Source organism: Somniosus microcephalus, chromosome 9, assembly GCF_052327205.1.
Source record: "Somniosus microcephalus isolate GS21.2 chromosome 9, FLI_Smic_1.0, whole genome shotgun sequence".
Classification (NCBI taxonomy): domain Eukaryota; kingdom Metazoa; phylum Chordata; class Chondrichthyes; order Squaliformes; family Somniosidae; genus Somniosus; species Somniosus microcephalus.
Window position 1 is genome coordinate 62,853,237 of NC_140995.1, and position 13,840 is coordinate 62,867,076.

The 13,840-nt window shown below is 43.8% G+C and overlaps 1 protein-coding gene across 2 annotated transcripts in view; it reads right to left on the reverse strand.

Annotated features, from left to right (window-relative positions):
* The window catches only part of disc1 (DISC1 scaffold protein), a 108,785-nt gene extending 101,085 nt beyond the window's left edge, over positions 1–7,700 (reverse strand). The window contains exons 1-2 of one of the 2 annotated variants that reach the window (XM_085996665.1): positions 6,541–7,700; positions 223–292 (exon numbers count right to left, since the gene is read on the reverse strand). In XM_085996665.1, coding sequence (XP_085852791.1) covers positions 223–292; positions 6,541–7,524 — 1,054 coding nt within the window. In that variant the 5' untranslated portion in view covers positions 7,525–7,700. The remainder of the gene's footprint in view (positions 1–222; positions 293–6,540) is intronic. The other variant, XM_085996666.1, reaches the window with a different exon arrangement.
* Between the last annotated feature and the right edge of the window lie 6,140 nt (positions 7,701–13,840).

The following is a 13,840-nucleotide window of genomic DNA, read 5'->3' on the forward strand; positions in this document are numbered from 1 at the left end:
TCATTCCTGCCATCCCAGGTATCGGTCTTAGGCATGTATCCCATCTCACCATTATATTCATAGCTTGTTTGCGCACCAGCACAATAGGACACTGAACTTTCCAGTCCTAATCATTATGAGGAAATTCAGCTCATGTTCTCAAAAAGGACACAATTCCTTGACTAATATAACATTTTAGAATAATGCAATTAACAATTATGAGAAAATCCAACAAGAGCTCACCTTTCTCATAATCATCTTCCTGTACAGCCTTCTTCTGAAGTTTCTTTAGCTTTAGGATCAAAGACTGAAGCTACAGATGATTAAAACAGAAAAAGTTGTAAGGTGAAAGCTAGAGCAGAAGCATATTTAAAACACAATATACGGGGCATATTTGAACGTTTCCAAGATGAATTCTTTGGGAGTGGTGAAGTTTACCATAACCAAAATTCAAACTGCATGCATCTCTGTAGATCTTTTATAATGAAAAGGAAAGATTTGTGAGGTACTTGCTTTCTGAAACTAGATGATGTGTGTGTATATAGAAGTAATATATATACACATATAGATAATACATACATAGATAAATATGCACCAAGTGTAATAAAATCCAAAACACATTTTATAAACGCATTTATTATTTCTTACACATTGCACAGATAAAATCTTCCTCCCTTTAATGGCAGATGCTAGATGTTCACGATACCAGCTAGTCACATTGTACAACTTGATTTTGCTCCTAAACCCTCAGAAGATGTTGCGCAGAAAGGTCTGTAAGATTTCTATGGCACCAGTGTCAGATCTGCTTATGGTTGGAGTATAGCAGTAGTCAATTCAAATAGTTTGGTACTGCACAAATTTCACCCAAAATATCTGTTAAAAGGTCATCCACACCCGGAGGGCTTCCTGTACACAAAGTACCTCCAAGAAATTGGACAACCTCATTGTCTCAATGATATATGAGCCAGCACAAAGCACTGTTCAGCCACTACTTCTTTACTGGAGCATTCCTGGCATATCTCCGTGTTAATATTTAATTTTCTATTTGACTTGTGCTGTGGAACAATCAAAATTAGATATAATTGTAGTTGGAATTTGATTCTAGCAATGAGGCGATCCCATCTACCCTTTTTAAAAGAACAGAAGATAGTGTAAACAGGTATCAGTTACTGGGAAGGATGTATAATTTTTAATGTGTATTTAGGAATAGGGAGCTGGCATTGACTAAAGGCTGAAGAAGAGTCAACTGAAACTAAAATGTCTGCCCACTAAGTGTGCTTTAGTAGGTCGATACTAAGATGTGCCTATTATCTTCCAGGATAAAACTCTATTGCAGACCAATCAAAAACAACACTTTACCAAATATAAGGAGGGGGGGGGAATATTCATGATTTTGCTTGAAAATGAACTAGACAGTTATGAAACCAGCAACAAATATCAAAGGAAATATTTCTTTCTGGCATGGATAGATATGTAAAGACTAATTGGTCACAAGGGGGAAAGAAAAACTACAGATGCAGTTCAGAACTGGGCCTTGCATATACTAGAGTGAGGGGCCTCACAAAATCAGGCCTTATATGTAATCAGCTAGAATACACTAGACAATGGTGTACCCACATACAAATGTTACAAATCATCTCAAAACACTAGGCAGAGAATTATTTTCAAGTAAACTAAAAGTAATTCTTGAAAGTGTTGACTGCTCACAAGACCTCCATAAAACCTAATAACTTTACTTTTCCTATAACAAACTAGTAAGTTCTTTAGAGTTTGCCACTGAGACTATTTCTACACAAACATAAGTTACTGAAGTTTCATTTATGTATAGATAATTACAATTCACTCAATGGAAGTTTAAAGGGGAAGTAGCAGTTAGCTGCTGTTTCTATGACTCTTCTATTAGGAGCAGCAGCGAGAGCGGACCGACCTGTGAGGGAACAGGCGAAGGAGGAGCGAGGAAATAAAGTCCGAGGCTTGAGGCCCAGACCAAGCTATTGGGAGCAGCAGCGAGAGCGGACCTCAACAGGCAACATTCGAAAGTGATGTCAGAGATTAAAAGTGACGTCGGCACAAGGGAAGGAGCTGATTGGTAAATAGGACCTGGTGAGTATTTCTACAGTCCAATCGTTAAAGTAAAAGTAAGTTTGCTAGTTCAGAGTAAGTAGTGTTTAAAGTGAAGTAAGGTCCCTAGTGTATTTAATATTCTTTAATTTAAAGGAAGTGAAGGGAGGACATGGCAGGGCAACTCGGCAGCGTGGAGTGCTCCTCCTGTGCTATGTGGGAAGTCAGGGACACTTTCGGTGTCCAGGGCGAACACATGTGCAGGAAGTGTCTCCAGCTGCAGCTACTCGAAATCCGCGTTTCGGAGCTGGAGCTGTGGCTGGAGTCACTATGGAGCATCCGTGAGGCTGAGATCTTCGTGGATAGCATGTTTAACGAGGTGGTCACACCGCAGGTAAAGAGTGCACAGGCAGTCCGGGAATGGGTGACCGCCAGACAGAGTAAAAGAACTAGGAAGGTAGTGCAGGAGTCCCCTGGGTCCATCTCCCTCTCCAACAGATTTTCCGTTTTGGATACTGCTGGGGGAGATGGTTTCTCAGGGGAATGCAGCAAGAGCCAAGTCCGTGGCACTTCGAGTGGCTCAGCTGCACAGGAGGGGAGGAAAAAGAGTGGGAGAGCAATAGTGATAGGGGATTCTATCGTAAGGGGAACAGATAGACGTTTCTGTGGCTGCAGACGTGACTCCGTGATGGTATGTTGCCTCCCTGGTGCCAGGGTCAAGGATGTCACTGAGCAGCTGCAGGACATTCTGAAGGGGGAGGGTGAACAGCCAGAGGTCGTGGTCCATATCGGCACTAATGACATAGGTAGAAAGAGGGACGAGGACCTGCAAGCAGAATATAGGGAGCTAGGAAATAAATTAAAAAGCAGGACCTCAAAGGCAGTAATCTCAGGATTACTCCCAGTGCCACATTAGGCAACAGCAGAAATAGGAGAATAGACCAGATGAATGTGAGGCTGGAGAGATGGTGTAGGAGGGAGGGATTTAAATTCCTGATCCATTGGGACCGATTCTGGGGAAGGTGAACGGGTTACACCTCGGCAGAAACAGGACCAACATCCTCACAGGGGGGTTTGCTAGTGCTGTTGGGAAGGATTTAAACTAGTTTGTCAGGGGGCTGGGAACCTAAGTGTGGGCCCAGAACGGAGAGAAACAAAGCTGGAAGTGCAAGTTAGAAAAGTAGTCAGCAAAACTAGTAGGGAGCAGAAACAAAGGCCAACAGTAAAGAGGGTCAAAGTGCAGAAAAATATTAAACAGGCAAAGTTGAAGGCACTTTATCTAAATGCATGTAGCATTCGCAACAAGGTGGATGAATTAATGGCAAAAATAGAAGTAAATGGGTATGATGTAATTGCCATTACAGAGACATGGTTTCAGGGTAACCAAAGCTGGGAACTGAATGTTCCAGGGTACTCAACATAGAAACATAGAAGATAGGAGCAGGAGTAGGCCATTCGGCCCTTCGAGCCTGCTCCGCCATTCAATGAGATCACGGCTGATCATCCAAATTCAGTACCCTGTCCCTGCCTTCTCCCCATATCCCTTGATCCCTTTAGGAAGGACAGACAAAAAGGAAAAGGTGGTGTAGCGCTGTTAATAAGGGATGAGATCGGTACGGTAGAGATAAAAGATCTTGGCTTGGCAGATCATGATGTAGAACTGGAATCAGTTTGGGTGGAGCTAAGAAACAGCAAAGGGTGGAAAACATTGGTGGGAGTTGTGTATAGGCCACCAAACAGTAATGGTAATGTAGGGCACGGTATCAATCAAGAGATTAGAAGTGCATGTAGCAAGGGCAATATGGTAATCATGAGGGACTTTAATCTACATATTGACTGGGCAAATCAAATTACCACTAATGGTGTGGAGGACAAATTCTTGGAATGCATGCGAGATGGTTTCCTGGATCAATATGTGGAGGAACCAACCAGGGAACAGGCTATTCTGGATCTGGTACTGTGTAATGAGAAAGGGCTAACCAATAATCTTGTGGTAAAGGGGCCTTTAGGGACAAGTGACCATAATGTGATTGAATTTTACATTAAGTTTGAGAGTGATGTAGTCCAATCTGAAACTAAGGTCTTCAATCTAAACAGAGGAAACTACAAGGGTATGAGGGACAAGTTGGCCATGGTAGATTGGGAGACTACACTAAAAGGTATGAAGGTGGACATACAATGGCTAACATTCAAGGAAATAATGCCTAATTTGCAACAAACATATATTCCTCTAGGGCATAAAAACCCAAAAGGAAAAGTGATCCAACCATGGCTAACAAAAGAAATTAAAGCTAGTATTAAGTCAAAGGAGGAAGCTTAAAGTTGCCAGAAAAAGCAGTCAGCCTGAGGATTGGGATCATTTAGAAATCAGCAAAGGGGGACCAAGAAATTGATAAAGAAAGGGAAAATGGAATATGAGCACAAACTAGCGAAAAATATAAAAACGGATTGTAAAAGCTTCCATAAGTATGTGAAAAGGAAAAGACTGGCAAAGGTAAATGTAGGTCCTTTACAGTCAGAGACAGGAGAATTTATAACGGGGAATGAGGAAATGGCAGAGAAATTAAATAAATACTTTGTTTCTGTCTTCATAGAAGAAGACACAAAAAACCTCCCAGAAATACGCGAAAACCAAAGGTGTGACGAGAATGAGGAACTTAAAGAAATTATTAGTAAAAAAACAGTACTAGCAAAATTAATGGGACTAAAAGTCAATAAATCCCAAGGACCGGATAACCTACATCCTAGGGTTTTGAAAGAGGTGGCCATTGGAATAGTGGACGCATTGGTTGACATCTTCCAAAATTCTATAGATTCTGGTTCCTGCAGATTAGAGGATAGCAAATGTAACCCTGCTATTTAAGAAAGGAGGGAGAGGGAAAACGGGGAACTACAGACCTGTTAGCCTCACATCAGTAGTTGGGAAAATGCTGGAATCTATTATAAAGATGCAATAACTGGGCACTGAGAAACTAATAATAAGATTGGGCAGAGTCAACATGGATTTATGAAAGGGAAATCCTGTTTGACAAACCTATTGGAGTTCTTTGAGGATGTAACTGGTGGAGCAGACAAAGGGGAACTGGTAGATGTGGTGTATCTGGATTTTCAGAAGGCCTTCGATAAGGTCCCACACACGAGGTTGGTGAACAAAATTAGGGCACGTGGAATTGGGGGTAATATACTGGCATGGATTAAGAATTGGTTAACAGACAGAAAACAAAGAGTAGGGATAAACAGGTCATTTTCAGGAAGGCAGGCTGTGACTAGTGGGGTACTGCAAAGATCGGTGCTTGGGCCCCAGCTATTCACAATTTATATCAATGATTTGGATGAGGGGACTAAATGTAACATTTCCAAATTTGCTGATGATAAAGCTAGGTGGCAGTGTCAGTTGTGAAGTGGATTCAAGGGGCTCTCGACAGGCTCAGTGAGTGGGTGAGAACATGTCAGATGGAATATAATGTGGATAAATGTGAAGTTATCCACATTGGTAGAAAAAACAGAAAGGCAGAGTATTTCCTAAATGGTGAAAGATTGGGGAATGCAGATGCTCAAGGGGACCTGGGTGTCTTTGTACATGAGTCACATGAGTGAATGTGCAGGTGCAGCAAGCCATTAGGAAGGCAAATGGTATGGCTGGCCTTCATTACAAGAGGATTTGAGTACAGGAGCAAAGTCTTACTCCAATTATACAGGGCCTTGGTGAGACCACACCTGGAATACTGTGTACAATTTTGGTCACCTTACCTAAGGAAGGATATACTTGCCATAGAGGGAGTGCAACAAAGGTTCACGAGATTGATTCCTGGGATGGCGGGACTGTCGTATGAGACGAGATTGAGTAAACTAGGCCTGTATTCTCCTGAATTCAGAAGAATGAGAGGGGATCTCATTGAAACATACAAAATTATTACAGGACTTGATAGGATGGCTGTTTGAAGAATGTTTCCCTTGGCTGGGGAGTCTAGAACCAGGGGCCACATCCTCAAGATAAAGGGTAGGCCATTCAGGACTGAGATGAGAAGAAATTTCTTCACAGAGGGTGGTGAATCTTTGGAATTCTCTACCCCAGAGGGCTGTGGAGGCTCAGTCATTGGGTATATTCAAAACAGAAGTTGACAGATTTCTGTCTAGTAAGGGCATCAAGGGATATGGCAATAGGGCCGGTGAATGGAGTTGAGGCAGAAGATCAGCCATGATCTCATTGAATGGCGGAGCAGGCTCGAAGGGCCGAATGGCCTACTCCTGCTCCTATTTCTTATGTTCTTATGTTCTAACCATGATAATTCAAGAATTGTTTAGCCTTCTGTCAAACAAAATCCTCCTGAAATCACCATTCTTGGTCATTTCAATGTTCAATGCTTTAAGGGAAGGACATTGGTGAATTCATACAACAGTCTATACACATTTTGTTTCAGAACTTAACACTGCATTTATAACATAATGATGCATGCAACATTGAACATTAACTATTGAGAGTATTCTGATAATACTAGCCTTTAACTTCATTCTGTTTTCAAGCAGGCAATCTTGAAGAATCGGTTCATTCTTCCTCAGTAAGTAATTGCATTTCTGGTCAAAGGCAGTGATGCTGCTCTCATACCCTGAAGTTACAGATGAACCAGCAGAAGAGCCATCAGAAGAATCAGCCAAACACAGAAATGGAATGTCTATATCTAGTGAGAGCAAGTCAAAATCCTGAGGCCTGTCCTTTGATTCTGTGTTTGTGCCACATTTAACGTCAACATTTTGACTCACATGCAAACAAGGAGTCTCAACATCTTCCCATAAAGGTTTGGGGCAGAACTCATTTCTTGCTAATGTACTAACATCATACTGTCTCACCTGTGGCTCAGATTTGGGAAACTGTAAAGCTGAAACAAATCCATTCTGCTGCAGTTCATCTTGACTGTCAACATTAGTACTGCTACAATTTAATGACATTTGTATGAAACTGAAGCTGGAAATGAAAGCATTAGTTGAATCTATTTCTTGGTCTATGTCCCAAGGCTGTAGTCTTTGCAAATTTTCACCATCCACTTGTTTATTTGGACTAGTAACAGCTTGTGGCTTGCTTACATCAATACCCTTTTCCTTTTTACACTGTGTGAGACAATCATCCTGCTTCTGTAGACAGCCTGTTGGCAAATCCTTGGAGTAAATATTAATTCCAGTGTAACAGGAGCCATCACGACTGTCAGTCCACTGACAGTTAGAATCAGGAGAACACCGAATGCTTTCCGACATGATCATATTTGGCCTGAAAGCTGCAACTACAGGACTTTCGGCAGGTAAGTGATTTGAAACTGTATTTTGATGTTCTGCAAATTTGTTTTTCCTTAGATGCTTAAGATTATTTAAGCAGTGCCCCTCCCGTGTATTAATATTAAAAGACTTTCTTTCATTTTCAACATGTTGTGATACCAAGTGGACACCAACAAGAGTAGGGTGATTTAACCTTTGTTCAACATCTTTCCTCATATACCCTGGTCTCTTTGAAAGTTTCTTTTTGCAAGAATTGACTCCAGTCACTATTGAAATACAACAATCTGAAAAAAAGAAAAACACATTAAAAAAAAAAATAGATACACTGTTGAATAATTGCCCTCAAATTCAACTCTTAAATTAATATTGTTCAATATTGAGCACAAACAAGGAGATAAAGAATATAATCTCTACAGATAAAAGTTATGCTTCAGTTACTTAAAAAAAAATCAAAAACTGAAACTGTGGCTCACTTTGATTAGTAAGAAAATGTTCTAATAATATTTACACATACAAGTACTTGTGAATTACAGAAATTAAACCATGCGCCACAAGACTATGTAAATCACAAGCATTACTGATATAATTTATGTTGGTCACACATAGTTTACTTCTGTCAATCACTATTAGTTTTAATTTTCTTGGGTTTTATAGTTCCTGTCTCAAGAAAGCAACCTCCATGTGCCAGTCTCCCTCTTTTAAACTTCCATGTGCCAGTCTCCATAGGCATGTTGGGCTCTACTGTGCAATACAGAGGTCCAGAGTTCACATGTGGAAGACTGACTCCTCATAATTCGCCGCTTCAAGATGGCTCCTGGGCTGGCAGCTCCTTTACTGTGCAACTCTATCCTTGCTCATCCGTTGCTATCCTTTGCCCTTTCTTCCCCAATCTCCTCTCTTCCACTGTTTAAGTTCCCCTGGAACTAATAATGGGTGCATTTTAGCCCTAACTACAACTTCAAGAAGTTTAAAGTTACCTGGTCCCATTGTCCATCCCCTGACCATGCTTGCTCTTTGTTTTCATCAGTGAGCACTGGATCTTTGCTCAAATTTGTCTTTCAAGTTCCTGGACTTCTCTGGACATCAAGACTAAGCTACTCCATTGGACTACGCTGCAAGGCTCAGCTGCTATAACTCTGATCTTCTATTCAGTTGCTTAAGTTTTAAGGTAACTTTTCCTAGCCTACAGCCCATCGCCCACTGCTGCTGTTACCTGCTGAGCTTATGACTGTCCTACTGGTTTTTCAGCTTTATTTTGCTACAGTGTGCATCCTGGCCAGAAATTCACTCTCCTGGGCCAAAGTCCATTTCCCTGTCTCTTCTGAATCTTAGTGATCTTCAACTTCGTCACCATTTTTCTGCCCCACAATCAATTCTGCACGCCTACTGGCTCTTCAATCCCACGGAAATACATACAGCAGTGCGTCCTCCAATACACTACCCATCAAATAGCTTCTGGACTCACTCGTCCTCCACATCTGTCTCCAAACCTGAACATCAATTCATTGATGCTCCAAACTGACTCCATCCTACTTACGTCAACTTTATCCCACTACGACACCTCTGACTTTAACTTTGGACTCCCTCCTATTGTCTCTTCTCTATTTCCCATTTATAACCATGACGTCTCTCCTACTCTTGCTATGTAACCATGCCGAGGTTTTTGAGTTTCCGTCTCCATTCATGTGTACGTTTTGGCTACCACTCCGAACCCGAGCCCATCACTTCTATTTCTCCTTCTTCCCCCACCCCTGCTTTTTTTGCTTCTCTTCACCCCTCTCTCCTGTTGTCATGCCTCCTTTCACTTCTCCCCTCTTGGGTACTCTGCTCCCACAAATTCCTACCCCAACCCTTCAGCACTTCTCAACCTGCTACCATCCCAGATTTGACTCCCTCTTAGATAAGCTTGCAGCTTCCCTCTGTGCCTCTCTTGGCATCCTCCGAAGGGCCCATCGGGGCACTTGTCGCTGCCTCCTTACATGCAGCAATCCCAACTGGCCCTACCTACTCTCTTGACGACCTTCCCACCCAGCGCCCCCGTGGGGGCTAATCTTGGCCATGAACTTCCTGTCTTACTCACCCCTCCTAGCGCTGACCCTGTGGATTCTACCAGCGGATCCGCTATCACCGCCCCTCTCTGCATCTCCCTCCAGAATGTCCGTTCACTTGCGAAAAAGGCTCTTGCTATCCAGGAGCTTATTGCGGATTAGGGCATGACATCACGACCATGGCGGAAGCTTGGCTGACAAGTGATGACACCTTTACCCTTAATGAAGCCTTCCCACCTGGTTACGCCTTCCACCACTTTCCCTGTCCAGACCGTTGCGGTGGCGGTGTGGCCCTCAACACTAAATCACACCTTGGTCTGTCCCCCTACTCCTCCTCTGAGCATCTCACTTTGTTCCACCCCATTCACTTCTCCTTTAAAATCCCCATTCTCAACTGCCCACCCAATTACCACACCAAGGCTGCAATTTCACCGGCGCTCAGAGTGCGGGTTTGAAGGCGGGTCTGCTATCAAAATCACAAAGATTGACAACGGGTCGTTATCCCACTGTAAACCCGCCTCCTTGCCAGTTTCCCCCAAGTGTCGGGTCTGTCATCTCTGAACAGGCGGTGACTACTAGGGTACCGCAGGTGTTGTGTCTGTGTTGATAGAGACACTGAAGACAGGAGTTGGTTTCATAGGTGTTTACTAAACAAAGTTTGGAGGGGAACTAACTGATACAACACAATATACAGGCTTATCTAGCCCGAGTGGCCATTACTGGCATTACAGTACACAGGGGGCTCTTAAAGGCACATACACTACAATTCCTCCCCTTTTAGCCAACCAGTACATAATATTTTAAGTAATTATTATTACATGTTACAAGAAAAATAATCTACTCATTGCTGCAGTTAATTAATTATAAGTCAGTCTCTCTGGAGGCTTCCTGACTCGGTCCGTATAACGCCTCGGTGGTGTAGTAGTTTCTGGTGGTGTAGTAGGTTCTTTTGGCAAGGCTGATTCGGCTTGAATGCCAGTGTCGGGTTCATCGGGTTCCAGTATCACCGGATCGGAGGTAGATATGGGTATCTCTACTTCATCGTTAAGCGTATAGAGTTGTGGTGTATGATCTGGTCAGCATGGCGCCTTATTGTGCTTTCTCCGATGTCCACGGTATACATCAGCGGTCCTAGTCTGGAAGGTTCTAGTTGGCCTTTCATTCATGCCTTGAAATTGCCGGTTCTCCACGTCCCTTCTGATGTTCACAGAATCCCCACAGTGCAGATAGAGGCCATTTCGGCCCATCGAGCCTGCACCGACACATATCCTACCCTATCCCCGTAACCCCACGTATTTTAATCCCCTAACACTAAGGGTCAATTTATCATAGCCAAATCAACCTAACCCGCACATCTTTGGACTGTGGGAGGAAACCGGAGCACCGGTAGGAAACCCACGCAGACACAGGGAGAATGTGCAAACTCCACACAGACAGTCGCCCGAGGCCGGATTTGAACCCGGGTCCCTGGCTCTGCTAACCACTATGCCACCGTGCCCCCCTGGGCTTGATCAAATCCAGCCGGCATCTTAGGCTTCTATTGAAGAACATCGTGGCGGGAGTTTGGTTTGTAACCATATGTGTTGCATTCCTGTATGCGAACAAGAAGTTATCCGCCTTGTGTTGAAGTTTTATGTCTTCATTACCCATGGCCTTTATGGCCTTCTTGAAGGTCTGGACAAACCTTTCAGCCAATCCATTGGTGGCGGGATGGTATGGGGCGGACGTGTAGTGCTTAACCCCATTGTTTTTTAAGAACTTCCTGAATTCTTCGGACACAAATTGCGGTCCATTATCAGAACAGATCTGTTCCGGCAGCCCATTCCTGGCAAATATGGTCCTTAATACTGTGATGGTTTTTTCCGTGGTGGTGGAGGACATCTTTATTACCTCCGGCCACTTGGAGTGTGCATCAACCGCGATTAAGAACATTGAGTCCATAAATGGACCAGCAAAGTCGATGTGTACCCTTTGCCAGGGAGATGAGGGCCACTCCCATGGATGTAGAGGGGCTTGTGGTGGAGCGTTTTGGACCTTCTGGCATCCTAGGCAGCTCTTGGTCATTTCTTCGATGTCTCCATCGATACCTGGCCACCATACAAACGCCGTGGCTAGGTTCTTCATTTTCACTCCACCCAGATGCCCCTCGTGAAGCTCCTTTAGAACTTTATCCTGGAGTTTGGGTGGAATCACCACTCTGGATCCACACATCAAGGTTCCTCGGCACACTGACAGCTGTTCTCTTCTTTGCGAGAATGCTGGCAACAGTGGTTCGCCATGTGCTGGCCATCCCTTCACTGTTAAATCGTAGACTCGTGAGAGAGTCGGGTCATTTCTAGTTTCCCTTTCAATGGCAGAATTTGTTACTGGTAGACATTCGACTATGGTAGAGTGGAAAATCTCCACTGGGTCTACGGTAGGTGCTTCTTCTACCGTTGGCAACGGTAGGCGCGATAACCCGTCAGCATTCCCATGCTGTTTTGATCCTTTGTATTCTATGTTGTATTGGTGTGCCCCTAGAAAAAGGGACCACCTCTGTAGCCTTTGCGCTGTCATAATGGGAACACCCTTTTTAGGGTTGAATATGGAGATGAGGGGTTGATGGTCAGTCAACAAGGTAAATATTTGTCCGTGTAGGTAATGGTTGAATTTCTTCACTCCCCATACCAGGCTGAGTGCTTCCCTGTCGATTTGGGCATAGTTACGCTCAGCTGAGTTCCATGAGCGTGACGCAAAAGCTATCGGCCGTTCCGAGCCATCAGGGAATTTATGCGATAATACTGCTCCTACGCCGTAAGGGGATGCATCGCACGCCAGTCTGATTGGCAGTGATGGGTTGTAATGAGCCAAAACTTCTTTGGACGTGATTAAGTCTTTGCATTTATGGAAGGCACGTTTACAGTCTTCGTTCCATTTCCAAATTACTCCTGTTTGTAGCAGTTCATTAAGAGGGTGTAGAAGAATCACATCACAGGAATCACAGAAACCCCACAGTGCAGATAGAGGCCATTTCGGCCCTTCGAGCCTGCACCAACACATATCCCACCCGATCCCCGAAACCCCTACACCAACACATATCCCACCCTATCCCTGCAACCCCACGTATTTAATCCCCCTAACACTAAGGGTCAATTTATCATAGCCAATCAGCCTAACTCGCACATCTTTGGAGTGTGGGAGGAAACCGGAGCACCCAGAGAAAACCCACGCAAACACGGGGAGAATGTGCAAACTCCACACAGACAGTCGCCCGAGGCCGGATTCGAACCCGGGTCCCTGGCGCTGTGAGGCAACAGTGCTAACCACTATGCCACCGTGCTGCAAGAGTTGATAAGTTCGGTAAAAATTTATGATAGTAATTTATTAATCCCAGGAACAACCTTAATTGTGAAACATTTTCAGGTGCTGGGGCTTTCATGACCGCTTCAATTTTTTCAAGTGACTTATGCAACCCTTCCTTATTAATTATGTGGCCACAATATGATATTTGATTTTGGAAAAAAATCGCATTTGGGGCGATTTGCTCGTAGGCCCCGTTCTCTCAGCCTAGTGAGCACCTGCTCCAAATTGGCAAGGTGCTCGTTGTCGTTTTCTCCTGTTACAAGGATGTCGTCTAGGTAGCATTGAGTCCCCGGAATCCCTTGGAGGACTTGCTCCATAGCTCTTTGCCAGATAGCTGGAGCGGATGCTACTCCGAAAACTAGTCGATTGTACTGGTACAGACCTTTGTGTGTATTTATCGTGAGATATTTTTTTTAGAGGCCTCCTCAACCTCCATCTGTAGATATGCCTGTGCCAAGTCAATTTTGGTGAAACGTTTCCCTCCGGATAGTGAGGCGAAAATATCTTCTATCCTCGGAAGAGGATACTGTACCGTGTGAAGGACTGGGTTTACAGTCACCTTGAAGTCTCCACAGATGCGAATTTTTCTCTGTTCTTCAGATTTATCATTATTCAATGCTTTCTTCATGACTGGAACGATGGGTGTTGCCCACTCGCTCCAATCTATTTTAGATAATACGCCTGCCTTTTCCAAATTCTCCAGCTCTGCCTCGACTGCTGGACGAATTGCGTATGGCACCGGTCTTGCCTTAAAAAACTTGGGAATTGCTGCATCTTCTACTTTTGTTGAGGCGGTGATGCCTTTCAAGGTTCCTAGTTTCTCTTGAAACACTTCTTTGGCGTTGGCCAAGATGTCTTTTAATCGTTCAGGTATGACGTCATCACGGTTTTTTTCTTACTGGTCACCGTCAGTGCCTGAATGGAGTGCCAGTCTAAACGTATTTTCCTGATCCATTCACGTCCCAACAGCGGTGGACCACCATCTTGTAGAACGTATAAATACAACTTTTGTATTTCCTTGCCGTTGTATACAACAGGCACCCTTATTTTTCCTTTGGGGTATACTTTCTGCCCCGTATATGTTTTCAAGATAATGGATGTGTCTTTTAAAAGGTATATGCGGAAATAGCCACTCGTAATCA